The sequence below is a fragment of the Microcaecilia unicolor genome, chromosome 3, assembly GCF_901765095.1.
Source record: "Microcaecilia unicolor chromosome 3, aMicUni1.1, whole genome shotgun sequence".
Taxonomy (NCBI): Eukaryota; Metazoa; Chordata; class Amphibia; order Gymnophiona; family Siphonopidae; genus Microcaecilia; species Microcaecilia unicolor.
Window position 1 is genome coordinate 203,403,048 of NC_044033.1, and position 22,366 is coordinate 203,425,413.

Below are 22,366 nucleotides of genomic sequence, written 5' to 3' on the forward strand. Positions count from 1 at the left end.
TCATAACTTCAAAGGTAAAGGTAGCGCTACCCCGTACCGGCCCCAAGGTCAGGCAAGCCCCAAAAGCACTGCTCTCTCGCTCCTAGGACGGAAAAGAACTCCCGTTCGTTCCGCACCAAATAAATATATCTCCCTTAAAGAGACAGAAGACAATTCTGGCAGCTGAAAATTGTAAGGCTCTCAAGGCTGCAGTACATAGAAAGCAGCCGAGGCACAAAGCTGCCAGTAACACAGTACTGGAGAGCAGCACAGGGGGAGGGACCCGACAAAGCAGGTGTGACACCCCAGGGGGAACTACTGGGCCCCACCGGACCCAGGGCCCCGAAGCACTTTTTTTTTTTTTTTTTTGCAAACCATGTACAGGGTACTTAAAGGATAGAAATCTCTTGAAAGAAACCCAAAATCCTTAATCCCTAAAATCAAAGCTACCTCACCAGACTATTGAAGACTGCACAGGCTGTCCTTCTACCTCTGCTGAGACTGAGAAAATACTGGCTACTGTATGTACTGCACAGGTTATATAGTCAGTGTTCAAAGCTCTGTGTTTTCTCAGTCTCCCTCTGCTGGTAGGAGTACATAACCCACGCGTCTTGACCGGTCTGGAGGGTTGCTGAGGAATGCAAGTTTCTCTCATACAGGTTTTCTTTTTTTCCAAACAGCTAGTACGTCTAGGTAAGAAGTATTTCACCTGGGTATTTCTTTTTCACTCTACCGTAGTTTCCCATTTTTCATCTTTTCATCTATATATAGAGCTGTTACAAGCTATTTGGTCCTTCCTTTTGGTACTTCTAGTCAAGGTAAGGTTGCCGTTGTTTCGGCCTCACTATATCTCGACAGATTAAGGAATTCATACCTTCTATTTGCCTACTCACTGGGGGACCATTTCCTGAGAGTGTTATAACACATGCTCCATCTTGAGAAGCGGGGTTCTTTCCTTCGCACAGCGATTTTTGGTGCACTAGGTGCACATTTTGTACGGTGCCATTTTGAGCTTAGCTTCATTCTCTTTTGATTGATATACACTCTACATGTTCATTGTCGCCAGGAGGTGATCTATGCAACTCGAAGATGCTTAGGGGTTTGAAAGGGTCTCTCCCTTAAGGTTACTGTTTTGGTACTTCCCATCAGTCCGGTCCGGAGGGACGCTAAGGAAGGAGAAATTAGATCTTACCTGCTAATTTGCTTTCCTTTAGTCCCTCCGGACTGGACCAGGCCCCTCCCATATTTTGTCACTTTTTCAATGGGGTATTAAAAAAAAAAAAAAAAAAAAAAAAAGACGCTTGTACATATATAGGACTTTAAGTGGACCATGCCACGTCTCTGGTCGGAGTTGCTGTTGGGTTCAGTTGCTGGAATATATATGTATGTATATATTTATATATCTATATATGTATAGAACTTTGAGGTCCTTAGCACTTCTGTGCTGAGAGTTGCTGGTGAGTTCTAATTCAAGTGAGCCATACCACTTCTCTGGTAGGAGTTGCTGGTGAGCTTTCCTACAAAAGGGACATACCACTTCTCTGGTGAGAGTTGCTGGTGAGCTATAAGACAAGTGAGCTACGTCTTGCCCCATCCTTGGCCACCTTTAAATCTAGACTGAAAGCCCACCTCTTTAACATTGCTTTTGACTCGTAACCACTTGTAACCACTCGCCTCCACCTACCCTCCTCTCCGCCTTCCTGTACACATTAATTGATTTGATTTGCTTACTTTATTTTTTGTCTATTAGATTGTAAGCTCTTTGAGCAGGGACTGTCTTTCTTCTATGTTTGTGCAGCGCTGCGTACGCCTTGTAGCGCTATAGAAATGCTAAATAGTAGTAGTAGTAGTAGAGAGTTGCTGGGGTACCCAATTGCTGGTATATATGTGAACCTTTAAGTAAGCCATGCTAGTATATATATGTGAAACTTTAAGTAAGCCATACCACTTAAGGGGGTCATACCGCTTCTCTGGTGAGAGCTGCGGGAGACCTATATTACAACTGAGAGTTGCGTGAGACCTATAATACAACTGAGCCATACCACTTCTCTGGTGAGAGTTGCTGGTGAGCTATAAGACAAGTGAGCCATACCACTTCTCTGGTGAGAGTTGCTGGTGAGCTATAATACAAGGGAGCCATACCACTTCTTTGGTGAGAGTTGCTGGTGAGCTCTGATACCTGGCCTTGCCGGGTGCTTTGTGGCTGCTAGGATTCCATGTGGCACAGAAGTCTCGTATTTCTTTCTTTCCTGCTTTGTTAGTCAAATACTGAGGCTAGGGTCACATGGCCAGGGCTCTCATTGGCTCTCTAGTCTTAGAATTTTCTCAGTCTCCACCTGCTGGTAGGCGTGCACAATCCATCAGTCCAATCCTGGTCCGGTCCGGAGGGACTAAAGGAAAGCAAATTAGCAGGTAAGATCTAATTTCTCCTTATTGTATTCGTGACCATTATGTCTAAGCCGGCGAGGTGTCGGTTTTGCGCGAAGCGTGGTGTTGAGGTGGAAGGTGGCCAATGTAAATTTTGTGGGGAGCCTGAGTTGTCAGTGCTCTTGCTCCCCGTGCTTTCCCCTGAGTCGGCGGAGGTGTTGGGCGGCGATTTGACCGCACATTCCGGGCCGGCAACGGCAGGGCCGGTTTTTGCGGGGAAACGCGGCCATTTTGGTTGCGTGGCCCTTTTGGCCGCATATTCCGTACCGGCACTGGGGGACCCATGTGTGGCGGGAAGCGCGCCTACTTTAGCTGCGGATCACGCGATGGACCTGCCGTCTCTGTATAATGCCTGGAGAGCTGACCCCGCTCAGGCTGTTTGTTCCTCGGGGGCTGCTAGCTCAGTGGGAGTTAAGCGCCCGTGGGTGGCTATTTCGGAGCCTATGGAGATACTTTCTCTGCCTGGGTCGGAGGTTTGGGGTGACCCAGGAGAGGAGGATCTCTTAGATGAGTCTGAGGATCAGGATGGGCTAAGGCCTGGGGAAGATTCTTCAGTGGTTCGCATTTTTCATAATGAGGAGGAGTTAGAGCTCATTGATCAGGTGATCTCTACTTTGACGTTTGCTCCGCGGCCACTCCCTCTGCGGAGGGACCCCAGGTAGATCCCTTGGTTAAGGGGATTCGAAAAGCCTCCCATTCCTTTCCCATGAATTCAGACATTAGAGACATGGTTTTTCAGGAATGGTCTGTGCCGGAGGCTGCTTGTAAGGTGTCTAGGGCTATGGCGCGGCTGTATCCCTTGCCTCTGGAAGATTTGGCCCTGCTGAAACCACCTACTGTGGATGCTGTGTTTACGGCAGTTACTAAGGCTACGGCTATTCCGGTGGATGGCGGTACAGCCTTACGGGATCCTCAGGATAGGAAGCTAGAGTCCTTTCGGAAACGCAGCTTCGATTTGTCGGCTTTGGCCTTGCAAGCCTTTGTGTGTGGAGGCTTGGTAGCCAGAGCTTGTTTCCGTTGGGTGGAGAAGCTCTTGGATGCGCTAGATAGGACTGGTTTGGTTCGGGACCTGGCCAAATTGGAGATGGGGTCTTTGTTTTTTGTGGACACCCTTTATGATTTGCTAAGGGCTTCGGCTAAGAATATGGCTCTGGCGGTTACGGCTTGCAGGGCTCTTTGGCTTAGGGGCTGGGTGGCAGATGCGGCCTCTAAAGCAAAGTTGTGCTCTCTACCTTTCAAAGGTTCTATGTTGTTTGTAGAGGACTTGGATAAACTGATGAGTGGTCTTGGGGATGCCAAGGTCTCACGGTTGCCGGAGTTACGGCCTAAGTCGGCTAGTCGAGGTGGTTCGGCTAGAGGTCGGTTTAAGAACGCGAGGCGGTATAGGCCGGGCAGATTTGTATCTCCTTCTAAAAGCTGTTTTTTTCCAGCGGATGCAGTCATTTCTAAGGGGTCGCCGAGGTCGAGACTCCTCCGGAGGTGTCGGAAATGGTAAGTTCTCCTTATGAAGGTGTGCGGGTCCAGCCTCTGGTGAAGGTCGGGGCGCGACTTCGTCTGTGTTATCAGGGGTGGACCCAAATCACTTCAGATCAGTGGGTACTGGAGGTCGTTCGCGACGGTTATGCGCTCGAGTTCGAGCACCCGCTGCTGGATCTGTTTCTTCCCTCTCCTTGTCACTCTCGTGTCAAGTTAAAGGCTATTCAAGAGACTCTGGGTCGCTTAATCCAGTTGGGAGCTGTGGTACCCGTTCCTCGGCACAAGCAGGGAATGGGTTGTTATTCAATTTACTTTGTGGTGCCGAAGAAGGAGACCAGTTTCAACCCATTTTAGATCTCAAGAGGGTCAATGGGGCGCTCAAGGTGCCATCCTTCCGCATGGAGACTCTGCGCTCGGTCATAGTGGCTGTTCGTCAGGGAGAATTTCTCACGTCACTGGATCTCACGGAAGCGTATCTGCACGTGCCGATTCGAGAGGCCCATCAGCGTTTCCTTTGTTTTGATTTTAGGGAGGCACTTTCAGTTCTATGCTCTGCCTTTTGGTCGCAACGGCTCCACGCACCTCCAAGATAATGGTGGTGGTAGCAGCGGCTTTGCGGAGGCAGGGAATTCTGGTGCATCCGTATCTGGGCGACTGGTTGATCCGGGCGAAGTCTCGGGCTCACAGTGTTGTGGCGACGTCTCAGGTGGTCGTGTTTCTGGAATCGCTCGGATGGTTAGTGAATGTAGTCAAAAGTCAGTTGATCCCATCGCAGAGTCTGGAGTACTTGGGAGTGCGGTTCGACATGGCAGTGGGTTGTGTTTTTCTGCCGGATTCTCGGATCGCCTTTCTTCAGCAGCAGGTCCGGCTGTTAATGTCCGTTCAGAGTCCGACGGTTCGAATGTACCTTCGGGTTCTAGGCCTCATGGCAGCGACAATAGAGGTAGTACCATGGGCCAGGGTGCGTATGTGTCAGCTTCAGGCGTCTCTGTTGTTCAGGTGGTCTCCCCAGGTACACAGTTTGGAGTTGCGGTTGCCATTGAGGGGGGGGCTCCTCGGCGCAGTCTCCAGTGGTGGCTGTGCTCGGCCCATCTGAAAAAGGGCATGCCGTTGGAACCTCCTCAGTTGGTGATTCTGGTAACGGATGCCAGTCTGCTGGGCTGGGGAACTCAGTGTTTCGGTCGGTCCGCACAGGGGCGGTGGTCGATGGAGGAAGCTCAGTGGTCTATCAACCGGTTGGAGATGAGGGCGATTCGGCTAGCTCTGTGTCGTGCATTTTAGATTTCTTGCAGGATGGTTTTGAGAAGGGCCTTTCATTGTCATCTTTAAAGGTGCAGCTGGCTGCTTTGGCGTGTTTTTGGGGTAAGGTGCAGGGCAGGTCGGTTGCGTCTTCCCCGGATGTGGTCTTCGGACAGGTTATTTGTCCTTCATGGGGGGCCCAAGAAGGGAGCGGCTGCTTCTAAGGCATCTATAGGTCGGTGGTTGAAGGATGCCATTTCTTCGGCTTACATATTGCATGGCCGTAGAGTGCTGGTGGGGCTCAAGGCACATTCCACTAGATGGATGGTGGCTTCTTGGGCAGAGAGTAGTTTTGTTCCACCGGTGGACATTTGCAGAGCGGCAGTGTGGTCCCTGCATTCTTTTGTCAAACATTACAGAGTGGATGTACAGGCAAGGGAGGATGCCAGTTTTGGAGCTGCAGTCCTGTCCTCTGGGCTTCGCAGGTCCCACCCTTAGATGTGCTTACTGCTTTGGTATGTCCCATGCGTCTTGAATGGTCTGGAGGATTGCTGAGGAAGGTGAAATTAGGCCTTGCCTGCTAATTTTCTTTCCTCTAGATCCTCCAGACCGTTCAAGAGCCCACCCAGTGTATCAGACAGTTCAGTATGATATTTTCTTTACACTTCAGTTGTTTACCCGTTAATAAAGGAAAGGTGTTGACAACGAGTGCGCTTATTTCATCATTGGAATGAGTTTGAATTTCATCACAGGACTGAGTCTTGTTGGGCAGACTGGATGGACCATGCAGGTCTTTTTCTGCCGTCATTTACTATGTTACTATGTTTGAACTGTACACGCAAGGGACATAGGAATTCTTGATGAAATCAAGGACAGCTTCATGGAACAGCTAGTTCAGGAGCCGACAAGAGAAGGAAAAATACTAGACTTAGTCCTTAGTGGTGCTCATGATCTAGTGCAGGGGGTAACGATACGAGGGCCGCTTGATAACAGTGATCATAATATGATCGGTTTTGATATTGGCATTGAAGGAAGTGAAACTAGGAAATCAAGTACGCTAGCGTTTAACTATAGAAAAGGTGATTACGACAAAATGAGAAAAATGGTGAAAAAAAGACGGAAAGGAGCAGCTCGCAGAGTAAAAAACTTGCATCAGGCGTGGATGCTGTTTAAAAACACCATCCTGGAGGTTCAGGACAAATATATTCCACGTATTAGAAAAAAGGGAAAAAAGACTAAACGTCAGCCGTGGCTAAACAGTAAGATAAAGGAAATCATTAGAGCCAAAAAACAATCCTTCAGAAAGTGGAGAAGAGAACCAACTGAAAGTAACAGGATAGATCATAAGGAATGCCAAATGCAAAGCGGAGATAAGGAGGGCAAAAAAGGACTTTGAGAAGAAATTAGCGTTGGAAGCAAAAATACATAGTAAAAATATTTTTAGATACATTAAAAGCAGGAAACCGGCCAAAGAGTCGGTTGGGCCGCTGGACGAAAATGGTGTTAAAGGGGCGATCAAGGAGGACAAAGCCGTAGCGGAGAAATTAAATGAATTCTTTGCTTCGGTCTTCACCGAGGAGGATTTGGGGGGGACACCGGTGCCGGAAAGAATATTTGAAGCGGGGGAGTCGGAGAAACTAAACAAATTCTCTGTAACCTTGGAGGATGTAATGGGTCAGTTCAGCAAGCTGAAGAGTAGTAAATCACCGGGACCTGATGGTATTCATCCCAGAGTATTAATAGAACTAAAAAATGAACTTGCGGAGCTACTGTTAGAAATATGCAATCTGTCCCTAAAATCGAGTGTAGTACCGGAAGACTGGAGGGTAGCCAATGTTACTCCGATTTTTAAGAAGGGTTCCAGAGGAAATCCGGGAAATTATAGACCGGTGAGTCTGACGTCGGTGCCGGGCAAGATGGTGGAGGCTATTATTAAGAATAAAATTGCAGAGCATATACAAAAACATGGACTGATGAGACAAAGTCAGCACGGATTTAGTGAAGGGAAGTCTTGCCTCACCAATCTAATGCATTTTTTTGAGGGGGTAAGCAAACGTGGACAATGGGGAGCCGGTTGATATTGTATATCTGGATTTTCAGAAGGCGTTTGACAAAGTGCCGCACGAAAGACTCCTGAAGAAATTGCAGAGTCATGGAATCGGAGGTAGGGTATTATTATGGATTAAGAACTGGTTGAAAGATAGGAAGCAGAGAGTAGGATTGCGTGGCCAGTATTCTCAGTGGAGGAGGGTAGTTAGTGGGGTCCGTTGCTTTTTAATGTATTTATAAATGACCTAGAGATGGGAATAACTAGTGAGGTAATTAAATTCGCCGATGACACAAAATTATTCAGGGTCATCAAGTCGCAGGAGGAATGTGAACGATTACAGGAGGACCTTGCGAGACTGGGAGAATGGGCGTGCAAGTGGCAGATGAAGTTCAATGTTGACAAGTGCAAAGTGATGCATGTGGGTAAGAGGAACCCGAATTATAGCTACGTCTTGCAAGGTTCCGCGTTAGGAGTTAAGGATCAAGAAAGGGATCTGGGTGTCGTCGTCGATGATACGCTGAAACCTTCTGCTCAGTGTGCTGCTGCGGCTAGGAAAGCGAATAGAATGTTGGGTGTTATTAGGAAGGGTATGGAGTCCAGGTGTGCGGATGTTATAATGCAGTTGTATCGCTCCATGGTGCGACCGCACCTGGAGTATTGTGTTCAGTACTGGTCTCCGTATCTCAAAAAAGATATAGTAGAATTGGAAAAGGTACAGCGAAGGGCGACGAAAATGATAGTGGGGATGGGACGACTTTCCTATGAAGAGAGGCTGAGAAGGCTAGGGCTTTTCAGCTTGGAGAAGAGACGGCTGAGGGGAGATATGATAGAAGTGTATAAAATAATGAGTGGAATGGATCGGGTGGATGTGAAGCGACTGTTCACGCTATCCAAAAATACTAGGACTAGAGGGCATGAGTTGAAGCTACAGTGTGGTAAATTTAAAACGAATCGGAGAAAATTTTTCTTCACCCAACGTGTAATTAGACTCTGGAATTCGTTGCCGGAGAACGTGGTACGGGCGGTTAGCTTGACGGAGTTTAAAAAGGGGTTAGATAGATTCCTAGACCGCTATTAAATGGACTTGGAAAAATTCCGCATTTTTAGGTATAACTTGTCTGGAATGTTTTTACGTTTGGGGAGCGTGCCAGGTGCCCTTGACCTGGATTGGCCACTGTCGGTGACAGGATGCTGGGCTAGATGGACCTTTGGTCTTTCCCAGTATGGCACTACTTATGTACTTATGTACTTATGACTTTACAAGACACACGGAATGGACAGTGGAGATAAGCATGTTTCATCATGATGTATATTTCACAGTGTGAACTTTAAGATAAGTGAATTTGTCATGAGATTTTCAGTCTTGATCTGTTTTGGGGTATTGGGTAATTTGTATGAATGTTTGAATATTTTAGAATAAGAGATGGATTGTGAGTAATAATAAAGAATTGTTATATGTGAATATTTTGAAAAAGACTTAGTCTAAGAGTAGACTTCAGTTGCTGATATTTCTAGTAGTTCTTGTGATTTGGGTCCTGGAGTTTTATTAAGGGCAGTTTGTGGTACCATTTGTGCCCATCTGCAGTTGAATTCCCCCGTCTTAAGGGGAGGAGATCTGAGTGTGGATTCAGTGGTTTTGTTTAGGTGGAGGTGTTTTGTTCCTCTGCTTTGTTACTGTTTTACTGGTTAGTAGAAGGTCTGCACAGGCTACTTGTATAAGAAGTTTTAGTGTTCTTAGTCTCCCTCTGCTGGTAGGAGTGCATAACCCACACGTCTTGAACGGTCTGGAGGATCTAGAGGAAAGAAAATTAGCAGGTAAGGCCTAATTTCACCTTGGTTTTCCCTGTCCCCGCCTTACTTCATTCCCCCTCCTCCTGGAGTTCCTCTGTGGCTGCCTGCCTCTAACTTTCCTGACAGTAAACAAAACAAAACAGAGAGGGGCTTTCTCCTGAGCTGGTTCAGTGCAGACCGCAGCTCGTTTGACTCGGTGTACTGAGGTGAGAGTGGTGCCCAGCTCCTCCGGGGAGGTTCCCGCTGACAGCGCTCTGTGCGGGGTAAGTTTTGACGCAAAGGTGCCATTTTGTTTTCTGTATTTGATGGCTGCTGAAGGGGTTAAGTGCTGCTCACACTGTGAGAAACGCAGATCAGCAGCGGGGCTTTGCAGCACATGCTGCCTACATGCTAATGCTGGCACAAGCATGGAGGGCGGTGATTCGTCCCGCCTGCCGGAGTTGGCAGCGGCCGCCATCTTGGAGGCGCCGCGTGACTCGACCCTCGTGGTTGTGGAGGGGTCGGAGTGCAGGGGGACGCCTCATTTTGAGGTTTCTAGAGGAGTTATTGTGGGGGCGGATGTACAGGGTGAGTTTTTCTCCCCTGAATTTGTGCTGCTGATTCATAAGGCTTTTATGTTAAAAAGAGCACTGCCTGAGGCTCCTGACAATTCCTGTCTGGGTTGCCTCCGGTTCTTGATAGCCCAGACTTTATTTCTTCCCCAGAGCTTTTGGTTGATGCTAAGCGTGGACGAGTGAATACCCCGTCTGAAGGGGACTCTTCACTCTGTTCTCCCCCGTGGTGTAGTTTTGGGGATTCTGAGGGATCTGGCAGGCTTCACAGACTGATGATCCAGATGAGGGTGGCTGCTTGCCACAGGAGTTGGATGACCCTAAAGCGGTTCGGATTTTCCACCACGACGAGCTGCCAGCTCTCATTTCTGATGCCTTACAGGCCCTTTGTATTGAAGATCCTGATGAGGGCGCTGCCTCTTCTATTAATCCTAGGATGGCTAGCACTAAGAAGCCTTCTCAAGCTTTTCCCGTGCATGCTTCCATCCAAGAGCTTATTTCAGCTCAATGGCTTCCTTTCTCAGGTGAGAGGGTATCGGAGGTCACCCTTATCTCGACGACTGGCTTATCAGAACGGCTTCAGCAGATGAGTCGACTTGCCACAGCCATAGTTGTTACAGTTCTTCAACTCTGGGCTGGGTAGTCAATATGCCCAAAAGTCACCTGACCCCCTCTGTCTCTTGAGTATTTGGGGGTCCTGGTTTGACACAGCATCGGGGTTCGTTTTTCTTCCCGACAGCAGGCGGCTCAAGCTTCAGAATCAGGTCTGCCTGCTCCTGCGGATGCCTTGCCCTCGAGCTTGGGACTTTGTTCAGCTCCTGGGATTGATGACGGCCACCATGGAGGTGATTCCCTGGGCGACAGCTCACATGAGACCGCTTCAGCAATGGTCTCCGATTTCCGAGGAATAGCAACGCAGACTATGGTGGCTTCCTGCGGCCCAGCACAGTATGGATTGGTGGCTTTCCGACAGCAGGCTGTGGCAGGGGATGCCACTGGCTCTTCCTATTTGGTGTCTGGTGATAACGGCTGCCAGCCTTTCGGGCTCGGGAGCTCATTGCCGGGGACGCTATGCTCCGGGTCTGTGGTCCACCGTGGAAGTGGGGATGGTCCATCATTCGCTTGGAACTGAGAGCGATATTTCAGGCTCTTCTGGCCTTCCAAAGGACCCTGAAGGGTCTTCATGTCTGAGTTCTGTCGGACAACACGATGGCAGTGGCCTACATCAATTGCCAGGGTGGCACTCGGTGCATGGCCCTGGCTACTTGAGGCATCTTAGATCTGCGACTGGGCCGAGTGCCACCTAAAGCAGCCGTCTGCGGCTCACATTGCTGGTCAGAGCAACGAGCAAGCCGATTTCCTCAGCAGACATCAAATCGACCCAGCGGAATGGGAACTGGCAGACGAAGTTTTTCTTCAGATTTGTGCCAAATGGGGGACTCCAGGCTTGGATCTCATGGCGTCAAGCATAAATGCCAAAGCCCCTCACTTTTTCAGCAGAAGGGAGAGATCCTTGCTCGGTGGGGTTGGATGCTCTGGCTGAACCTTGGCCCTTGGGCCTCCTTTGTTTCCCTCCTTGGCCCTTGATAAGGGCGAGTTCTACTTCGGATTCGTCTGCACTGAGGATTGGTGATTCTCATCGCCCCGGATTGGCCAAGGCGTCCGTGGTACGTGGATCTCCGGCGGATGCTGGTGAACGCGCCTCTTCCTTTGCCTTGGGTTCCGAACCTGTTAGCTCAGGGTCCGGTGACTATGGAAGATCCTTGCCGCTTTGGTCTTACAGCCTGGCTCTTGAGAGGGCGCAATTGAGGGGCAAGGGCTATTCTAATAAGGTTATTGCCATGCTCTTGCAGGCTTGCACGCGGTCTACCTCTGCGACTTATGCTCGGATCTGGCGCACTTTTGAGGCGTGGTGTAGGCCAAAGTCTATCCCGCTGACTCTGGCGACAGTCTTGCTCTTGCTGGACTTTTTGCAGGACGGGCTACAAAAGGGCCTGGCCTACAATTCCCTTTGCGTTCAAGTGGCAGCGTTGGCCTGCTTCCGGGGGGAAGTCTCCAGATTGTCCCTTGCTGCTCGTCCGGATATTCTCCGTTTTCTCAGAGGGGTGCTTCGTCTCCATCCTCCTTTGTGGTCGCCTTGTCCGGCTTGGAACCTGGGGCTCGTGTTGAAGGCGCTCCAGCGATCTCCGTTTGATCCTCTTAAATGGGCTTCTGAGAAGGATGTGACTCAACAGTTTTTTAGTAGCAATGACGTCAGCTAGAAGAGTGTCTGAGCTTCAGGCTCTTTCCTGTCGGGATCCTTTTCTGTGGTTCTCGGAATCTGTGGTAACTGTTCGTACGGTGCCTTCTTTTCTGTCTATGGTGGTTTCAGCTTTTCACCTCAACCAGCCCATCTTTCTTTCTTCCTTCTCTAAGGAGGAGTTTCCGGACTCCTTTGGGCAATTGCGCCTTTTGGATGTCCGCAGGGATCTTTGGCAGTATCTGCAGATGTCAAATGAGTTTAGGAATTTTGATCATTTATTACTTCTCTTGGCAGGTCCCCGACGGGGGTTTCCGACGTCTAAGGCCACTATAACCCGATGGCTTAAGGAACTCATTTTTTCGACTTATCTGCTTTCAGGGTGGTCGCCATCTGAAGCATTTAAAGCGCACTCTACGTGGGCAATGTCCTCTTCGTGTGCTGAAACGGGTGTTTTTCTCTTCAGGAGATCTGTCTTCAGGAGATCTGTCGTGCGGCTACCTGGGCTTCTCAGCTCTCTTTCGTGTGTGGCATTACATTCTGGATGTGGCAGGATGCGCATTTTGGAGCGCAAGTGCTTGCTCGCGGAGTTGCCTGTTCCCACCTTACGTAGGGAGTGCTTTGGTACATCCCATCAGTTAATGGATTCATCTGCTGTTGATGACAAGGAAGGGAAAATTAGGTTCTTACCTTGATAATTTTCTTTCCTTTAGTCACAGCACATGGTGTTCCTGGACGCCCAGCCCCCATCTGCCTTCAGTATATGAAATTTCCAAAGCAGAGTGAATAAGGCAAAATAACATGATCTTTCCTCACAGAGAACAAACACCCCTGAACCGGAGCAATAACCAAACAAAGGAGGGATGTTATCAACCTCCTGCAATAAAAACAGCATGTAGTAACTCTGTGCCTCATCAGGAATACTTGAAGACAAGCTATCAGAGTTACTACATGCTGTTTTTATTGCTGGAGGTTGATAACGTCCCTTCTTTGTTTGGTTATTGCTCTGGGTCAGGGGTGTTTGTTCTTTGTGAGGAAAGTTAGTTATTTTGCCTTTCTTCACTGGCTTTGGAAATTTCATATACTGAAGGCAGGTGGGGGCTGGGCGTCCAGAAACACCATGTGCTTTCAGTGTTCTCTATCTCCACCTGCTGGTAGGTGGATACAACCCATCAGTTAATGGATTCATCTGCTGTGACTAAAGGAAAGAAAATTATCAAGGTAAGAACCTAATTTTCCCATTTCTCATTGAATGTTTTAAGACAATCTTCGCCAAAACCTTGCACGCCAACTTAATCGCAGAATTTACAGTGGAAACAAATTCCTCTAAAATTGCTGCTGTGACTTTTCAAGCTTGAGCTGTATGGTGCTGGAAGTTTTGGGTTAGCCTTGCGGTTTTGTGTCAAGACCAACCCAAACTTCTGTTGCCTTGCAGCTCAGGCTTGCACTTGCAGCAGAGATCTCATCAGAGGACTTTGCACCTGAAGCCTACTGAGATACAAGTCCAACTAAAACAGGACTCTTTTTTTTTTTTTTTTTTCTTTCTTTCCCAGCTTTACATCTGCTGCTTTATACATATGAGAGAGAGTGGTTGGGGGGGGGGGGGTGTATATATGATTCTTAGTGCACCATATGTGTTTTGACCTATGCGTGCACTAAGAATCCCAGGAAAAAGTTGGAAATCCCTGTTAAGCTTTTTCTTACTAGATCTCTTCCCTTCTTTTAAGGGAATTGTGTTCATTTCTGGTCACCACATCTGAAAAAGATATAGTGGAATTAGAAAAGGTGGAGAGAAGGGCGACAAAAATAACGAGGATGGGACGACTTCCTTATGAGGAAAGGCTAAAGCAGCTAGGGCTCTTCGGCTTGAAGAAAGGACGGCTGAGGGGGAGATATGATAGAGGTCTATAAAATAATGAGTGGAGTGGAATGGGTAGACATGAAGCGTCTGTTTACTATTTCCAAAAATACTAGGACTAGGGGGCATTCAACGAAGCTACAAAATAGTAAATTTAAAACTAATCTGAAAAACTTTTTCTTTGCTCAATGTGTAAAATTCTGGAATTCATTGCCAGAGAATGTAGTAAAGGTGCTTAGCTTAGTGTTTAAAAAAAGTTTGGATGGCTTCCTAAAGGATAAGTCCATAGACTATTATTAAAATGGACTTGGGGAAAATCCACTATTTCTGGGATAAGCAGCATAACATATTTTGTACTTTTTTGGGATCTTGCCAGGTATTTGTGACCTGTTGGAAACGGGATGCTGGGCTTGATGGACCTTTGGTCTGTCCCAGTATGGCAATTATGTACTTATGAGGCATGTTGTTTTTTGTAGATGATGATGGAGCAGTCTAAGAAGTCTTCACTGATAGTTGCCAAGAGTATCCTCAATAATAAAATGATCAGTAAGAAACTGGAAAAGTTTCTCAAGGTAAGGACCATCATACCAGTTTGGCCACTTGTTACTCCTTCCCAGTCAGCTCTCTTCAGGAGCCAAGTGTAGACTTGAGAGAGGACCTGTAGCACCACAAGCCTCTCTCTTTAGCCATGTTTACCAGCTGTTACTGGGAAGAGAGGATCTACATGTTTTTTTTTTTTTTTTTTTTTTACAGGTTCTTGTCCAGCTCTTGTGTATGACCCCCATTTCTACCCATCCCGTGCCCTGCAGTATTAACACTGTCTTGTTTTCCCCCACCTAATCAGGCTGTAGAGCATTCTTGGACCACATTCACTGCTTTTTACCGGGGACACACAGGACAGTTTTCACATTGTTCACACGAGGACATCACAAGTTGCTCAAATTTTGAAATTCATCTTGATTTTTCTGTAGTTGAAATTTGGCTTAAATATGTGCAGGAAACTAAAAATACATTATAAATCTACTCCCTTCTCCATCCTAATGATTCTCCTTCATTTTGGCTGATTTTGACACCAACAAGCCAATTCTGTCTCTGACAGGGAGTGATTCAATTTCCAGCAGAACAGGTTTCTCTTATCCAATTGCTCTAATTGAATGTAATTTAATACTTATAATCACTGTTATCCACCTCAGATTTTATTGCATAGATGTTCTTGAAGCCTAATCACAGGGCAATGAATGGACTTTGTAAATTCGTATTTTGTAGCATTTACCACTAGTGTACTCTGGTCTGCACAATGAGGACTTCAGTATAAGTAGAATGCACCTCATTCTGCTGGTCAGCATGAGTTCTGAATTAATCTTGCTCGGTCAAGACTGTGTTTCTAGGCTTCTGCCTAAGCTTTAATAGGTTCATGTTTCCTTGGTTATTTAAAAAAAAAAAAAAAGTGTAAGTTCTGTAACTTGGTTTGAGCAGCTGTCCAGGAGCTTCACAGTTGGGGTGGGGGGATTTCCCAAGCAGGATTGGTTTGCGGTCCTCATTCTTTTGCATCCTTCAGTTCCCCTCATTTAGCTGCACCCTGAGTGTGTGTTGAATGCAGCAGGGAATAGAGGTGCTCTGCACTAGCTAGGTTTGCAGTGAGTCAAAGCCTTTGGCAGTAACAGTATTGGATTCAGCCCCGGCAGGGGCAAAAGCAAGTAGCTGCAGTTGAGGGAGCTTTGCTATAGTGGATTTGGCACAGCAGTCTGATCTCCAGAAAGTGGATCTGACCTACAAAACTTGCTTCAAGTAACACCTCAAGGCTCTCCACATCTAGGCAATGTCTTCTTTCTGCAGTATTGCCCTCCCCACCAAACACCAGAAGCCCTTACAGTTACGCATGCAATCTTGTCATTGGTCTAGGTCTTTCCTGACGAGTTTTATGGGGTTTTTCATATTTTCTTTAAATCAGATGATAAAATATCGTAAACCATTGTGTTCTGAGAAGGCCTAGCCATATACCAGATTTTAATAAACATGCTACTGGAAAACTAAAGGAAAGGAAATTAAAGACGTATGACAAATTTCACCTTGACCGTTTTGACTGTTGGCATACCTTGAGTCCCAAGTTGCTAATCTCTGTAATTTACTAAATCCAGCAAGACATATTTCTTTTGGTTTGGGAATTTCTGCATTGACGAGCAGGATATCAGCCACTTTGTAGCTGATTTATCCTGCTCAACTTCTTGTTTATAGCAAGCAGTTTAGCAGAACAGTCGCATCATAAGAATTACTTCCTGAGGTGCAAATGTTAAAAGAAATTACCTGGTGCGACAGTATTTCTTTGGAGGTGACAGAGATTTTTTGGTTTCTGTCTATGACTATAACGTGCACACTTTTCTCTTGTGACCTGTAGGGTGAAAACCCTTTTACTGATGATCCAGAGGAGAAAGGAAATGAAGATGGAACTGGTGAAGGAGGGGCAGATGAGAGCAAGAATGAAGACATGGAGGCTACAGAAGATGTGGCACATGGAACTGAAGAAGCCTTCACTACAGAGGAGGAAGAGAGGCAGTTGGAGGATGAAGGCCAGGAGGAAGATGAAGAAGAGAATGAACCCACAGAGTAAAGCTGAAGAAGCAATTCATCAAATCGCCTTATAGTAATCTGAGAAGACAACCTACATATTCTTTCAATACCTGTTTATATTTTCATAGTATGTTTGGTTCATACTACAACTTGATGGAAATGCTACTCTGTAATGAGTTTTTTTTTTTTTCATCTTGCATTTTTTAAACCAGCAGCTTGTTTTGTCCACAAGAGGGAAGTCCTTTAGAAGCTGCTTCGTGATGTTTTTCTTGAATTTGTATACAAACCTTCTATTGTAAGGTTGTGAGGTTGATAGTCACTTCAGTAAATCAGATCTTGCTCTTGCCTGTGACCCTGCATGCTTATAGTGTGAATAGTGTACTTACTGAGAGCCAGGTGTTCTAGGGTTTCTTTTCCCAGCATTTGTGTTTGAAATTCTGTAGAGGAAGGGTTCTGTTCTTAGATTTTCTTTGCTGTGTTTTATTCCTTTTAATACTGAGCTGACACTGTCATTGTGTTTTGTAAAATGCTGACATAAAAGGTGATAAAATTGTGGAGGAGGAGGTGGTAAACTGCTGGTTGCCTTGTTTGTGCCTGCTACCATTACAGTGGTAGAAAACCAACATTAAACAAGTAGTAGATCAGAAAATTCACTATACACTTTTGCAACAATGAGGTTTCGCTGTAGGCTTTCTTAGTCAAAGAACAAAACACCAAACTTAAAAAAAAATCTAACAAACCCAGTGGAATAGAAAGAGCAGAGGGGGAGAAGCAAATGTGTATTTACATTGTTTAATTTCTCTGACGCAGCATGGATGAAACGGGCGCTCCTGTCAGGATTAGTACAGTCTCAATGGGATTAAGTTGATATGCAAGAGGGGACAACAAACAAGACTAGTGAGTGGCTTGTAATTAAATTTATACATGTCTTGGATGCATTGCAGGTGGGGAATTACATTTTGATTTTTGGACAGTTATTCCACATTGTTATAGTGCACTGGTTCCCAAAGTTTCTTGGGTCATGATGCCCCTAGGCTACATATTTTCTCTTGGTCTCTCCCCTCCCATTGCTGCTGCTGCCTTCCATCCAGCTTCTGCTCACCTTCTTTCTCCCTCCTCCCCTCTATACCCCTAACCTTTGCCACTTCTCTAGACCAAAAGCAGTGCCAAACCATGCTTAACTGTCCTGTACATAAGTATTGCAATACTGGGACAGACCAAAGGTCCATCAAGCCCAGCATCCTGTTTCCAACAGTGGCCAATCCAGGTCACAAATACCTGGCAAGATCCCAAAAAAGTACAAAACATTTTATACTGCTTATCCCAGAAATAGTGGATTTTCCCCCAAGTCCAATTTAATAATGGTCTATGGACGTTTCCTTTAGGAAGCCGTCCAACCCTTTTTTTTTTTAAACTCAGCTAAGCTAACCACCTTTACCACATTCTCTGTCAACAGATACCAGAGTTTAATTACACATTCCTCAGCGACCCTCCAGGTCGGTCAAGATGCTTGGTTATGCACTCCTACCAGCAGAGGGAGACTGAGAAACACTGAGCTTTGAATAATGTGTGTGTATATATATATATATATATATATATTTCTCCGAGGACAAGCAGGCTGCTTGTTCTCACTGATGGGTGACGTCCACGGCAGCCTCTCCAATCGGAATCTTCACTAGCAAAGTCCTTTGCTAGCCCTCGCGCGCCCGCGCGCACCGCGCATGCGCGGCCGTCTTCCCGCCCGAAACCGGCTCGAGCCGGCCAGTCTTCTTTCGTCCGCACTCGGTACGGTCGTATTTTTCGCCGTGTCGAGCCCCGGAGAGTCGACCTCGCGCGTCCATATTGTTGAACGTGTTTTTTTTCTTCGGAAAAGCTTTTGGCCCCGATAAGTTTTCTTTCGTCGTCGGGGTAGGCCTCTTTTCGGCCTCGGTCGAGATTTTCTCCCTCTAAAGTTTTTGGTGCTCTTTTTCCGTCATTTCGGACTTTGATTTCGCCGGCGTGATTTTTCCGCCCATGACATCGAAGCCTTCCAGCGGCTTCAAGAAGTGCACCCAGTGCGCCCGGGTTATCTCGCTCACTGATCGACACTCGTCGTGTCTTCAGTGTCTGGGGGCCGAGCACCGCCCTCAGAACTGTAGTCTGTGTTCCCTGCTTCAAAGGCGGACTCAGGTAGCGAGACTAGCCCAGTGGAACGTTTTGTTCTCGGGCTCTTCGTCGGCATCGGCACCGGGATCTTCGAGTGCATCGACGTCGTCAGCGTCCAGACCATCTTCCTCGGCCGCCCTTGCATCGAGTGCATTGAGGCATCGGGCCTCTGCATCGGCGCCGAGACATCGGATAGCTGCATCGACGTCGGTGGTACCGGGACCTCGTCTGCTGATGTCGTCGGACGGTGGTGCATCGTCAGGAGTGCAGGTGAGGGCTGTCCATTCCCCTGCTGGTGGCGGTGAGCCTTCGGGTGGGTCTCCCACCCTGAGAGCTCCTGCGGTACAGCCCCCCCGAGACCGACCTTCTTCGGCCTCGGCCCCGAGGAAGCGACGGATGGATTCTACGTCCTCCTCGTCGGTGCCGGGGAGCTCCGGTGACATGCTTCGGAAGAAGTCGAAGAAGCATCGACACCGGTCTCCTCCCCGCGTCGGCACCGAGAGCTCTGGGTCGCCGAGGGATTCGGCACCCAGCAGGCATCGGCACCGAGAGGACCGGCTCACCCTCTGTCCAAGAGGTGTCGATGCGCTCCACTCTGGACAGCCCGGAACAGCCTCCTCGCCCGGAACAGGTCCTGACGTCGACGCCTGCATCGACCTCACAGCCTTTCTCTGCAGCCGCTCTAAACGAGAGCCTCCGGGCCGTTCTCCCAGAGATTCTGGGAGAGCTGTTGCGCCCTACCCCTCCGGTACCGGCGGTGCTTGCGCCTCCGGTACCGTCGAGCGTGGCGCCGGCTGGCCCATCGCCCAGGTTGAGGTCCCCGACGTCGGTACCGCGTGCGGTGCCGGCAGCGGCCACCTCCCAGGAAGGCTCCCCGACTACGTCGGCGGAGGGAGCTTCGCCGATGCGGGCGAGGGAGTCTACCTCTCGACGCCCCCATCGTGGACGTGGCTCCACTGAGTCGAGCAGGGCGAGGTTGCAGACACAGGTTCGTGAACTTGTGTCTGACACCGAGGGTGAGGCCTCGTGGGAGGAAGAGGAAGATCCTAGATATTTCTCTGACGAGGAGTCTGAGGGTCTTCCTTCTGATCCCACTCCCTCTCCTGAAAGACAGCTTTCTCCTCCCGAGAGTCTGTCTTTCGCTTCCTTTGTCCGGGAGATGTCTACGGCCATCCCCTTCCCGGTGGTTGTGGAGGACGAGCCCAGGGCTGAAATGTTTGAGCTCCTGGACTATCCTTCTCCACCTAAGGAAGCGTCCACCGTTCCCTTGCACCATGTCCTTAAAAAGACATTGCTTGCGAACTGGACGAAACCCTTAACTAATCCCCACATTCCCAAGAAGATCGAGTCCCAGTACCGGATCCATGGGGACCCAGAGCTGATGCGCACTCAGTTGCCTCACGACTCTGGAGTTGTGGATTTGGCCCTAAAGAAGGCTAAGAGTTCTAGGGAACATGCTTCGGCGCCCCCGGGCAAGGACGCTAGAACCTTAGACTCCTTTGGGAGGAAGGCCTACCATTCCTCTATGCTCGTGTCTAAGATCCAGTCTTACCAGCTCTACACGAGCATACACATGCGGAACAATGTGCGGCAGTTGGCGGGCTTGGTTGATGCTCTTCCCCCTGAGCAAGCCAAGCCTTTTCAGGAGGTGGTCAGGCAGCTGAAGGCGTGCAGAAAATTCCTGGCCAGAGGAGTTTATGACACTTTTGATGTTGCGTCCAGGGCCGCTGCTCAAGGTGTGGTGATGCGCAGGCTCTCATGGCTGCGTGCCGCCGACCTGGAGAATAGAATCCAGCAGCGGATTGCGGACAACATTTTTGGCGAAAAAGTCGAACAGGTGGTAGAGTCTCTCCACCAGCGGGACACCGCATTCGACAAATTCGCCCGCCGGCAGCCTTCAGCTTCTACCTCTACAGGTAGACGATTTTTCGGGGGAAGGAAGACTGTTCCCTACTCTTCTGGCAAGCGTAGGTACAATCCTCCTTCCCGACAGCCGGCGGCCCAGGCTAAGCCCCAGCGCGCTCGCTCTCGTCAGCAGCGTGCGACTCAGCAAGGCCCCGCGGCTCCCCAGCAAAAGCAAGGGGCGAGCTTTTGACTGGCTCCAGCAGAGCATAGCCGAAATCCAAGTGTCCGTGCCGGGCGACCTGCCAGTCGGAGGGAGGTTGAAAGCTTTTCACCGAAGGTGGCCTCTCATAACCTCCGATCAGTGGGTTCTGCAAATAGTCCGGCAGGGGTACACCCTCAATTTGACCTCAAAACCTCCAAATTGTCCACCGGGAGCTCAGTCTTACAGCTTCCAGCACAAGAGGGTACTTGCAGAGGAACTCTCCGCCCTTCTCAGCGCCAATGCGGTCGAGCCCGTGCCATCCGGGCAAGAAGGGCTGGGATTCTATTCCAGGTACTTCCTTGTGGAAAAGAAAACAGGGGGGATGCGTCCCATCCTAGACCTAAGGGCCCTGAACAAATATCTCGTAAAAGAAAAGTTCAGGATGCTTTCCCTGGGCACCCTTCTCCCCATGATTCAGCAAAACGATTGGCTATGCTCTCTGGACTTGAAGGATGCCTACACACATATCCCGATACTGCCAGCTTACAGACAGTATCTGCGATTTCAGTTGGGCACACGCCACTTCCAGTACTGTGTGCTACCCTTTGGGCTCGCCTCTGCGCCCAGGGTGTTCACAAAGTGCCTAGCTGTGGTAGCAGCGGCACTTCGCAGGCTGGGAGTACACGTGTTCCCATATCTCGACGATTGGCTGGTAAAGAACACGTCCGAGGCAGGAGCCCTGCAGTCCATGCAGATGACTATTCGCCTTCTGGAGCTACTGGGGTTTGTGATAAATTACCCAAAGTCCCATCTTCTTCCAGTGCAGAACCTCGAATTCATAGGAGCCCTGCTGGATTCTCGGACGACTCGCGCCTATCTCCCAGAGACGAGAACCAACAACTTGTTGTCCCTCGTCTCCCGGGTGCGGGCGTCCCAGCAGATCACAGCTCGGCAGATGTTGAGATTGCTGGGCCATATGGCCTCCACAGTTCATGTGACTCCCATGGCCCGCCTTCACATGAGATCTGCTCAATGGACCCTAGCCTCCCAGTGGTATCAGGCCGCTGGAGGTCTAGAGGACGTGATCCACCTGTCCACGAGTTTTCTCGAATCCCTGTATTGGTGGATGATTTGGACCAATTTGACTCTGGGACGTCCCTTCCAAATTCCTCAGCCACAAAAAGTGCTGACCACGGATGCGTCTCTCCTGGGATGGGGAGCTCATGTCGATGGGCTTCACACCCAAGGAAGCTGGTCCCTCCAAGAACGCGATCTACAGATCAATCTTCTGGAGTTACGAGCGATCTGGAACGCTCTGAAGGCTTTCAGAGATCGGCTGTCCCACCAAATTATTCAAATTCAGACAGACAACCAGGTTGCCATGTACTATGTAAACAAGCAGGGGGGCACCGGATCTCGCCCCCTGTGTCAGGAAGCCGTCAGCATGTGGACCTGGGCTCGCCGGCACGGCATGGTGCTCCAAGCCACATATCTGGCAGGCGTAAACAACAGTCTGGCCGACAGGTTGAGCAGGATTATGCAACCTCACGAGTGGTCGCTCAGCTCCCGAGTGGTGCGCCAGATCTTCCAAGCATGGGGCACCCCCTTGGTGGATCTCTTCGCATCTCGAGCAAACCACAAAGTCCCTCAGTTCTGTTCCAGGCTTCAGGCCACCGGCAGACTGGCGTCGGATGCCTTCCTCCTCGATTGGGGGGAGGGCCTGCTGTATGCTTATCCTCCCATTCCTCTGGTGGGGAAGACTTTGTTGAAACTCAAGCAAGACCGAGGCACCATGATCCTGATTGCTCCTTTTTGGCCGCGTCAGATCTGGTTCCCTCTTCTTCTGGAGTTATCCTCCGAAGAACCGTGGAGATTGGAGTGTTTTCCGACCCTCATCACGCAGGACGAAGGGGCTCTTCTGCATCCCAACCTCCGGTCCCTGGCTCTCACGGCCTGGATGTTGAGGGCGTAGATTTTGCCTCTTTGGGTCTGCCAG

At 48.9% G+C, this 22,366-nt stretch overlaps 1 protein-coding gene across 1 annotated transcript in view; it reads left to right on the forward strand.

Moving 5' to 3' along the window:
• The window catches only part of LOC115466128 (A-kinase anchor protein 8-like), a 90,894-nt gene extending 74,141 nt beyond the window's left edge, over positions 1-16,753 (forward strand). The window contains exons 12-13 of the mRNA XM_030197176.1: positions 14,087-14,182; positions 16,006-16,753. Of these exons, the coding sequence (XP_030053036.1) occupies positions 14,087-14,182; positions 16,006-16,218 (309 nt within the window). The 3' untranslated portion in view covers positions 16,219-16,753. The remainder of the gene's footprint in view (positions 1-14,086; positions 14,183-16,005) is intronic.
• Positions 16,754-22,366: the final 5,613 nt, after the last annotated feature.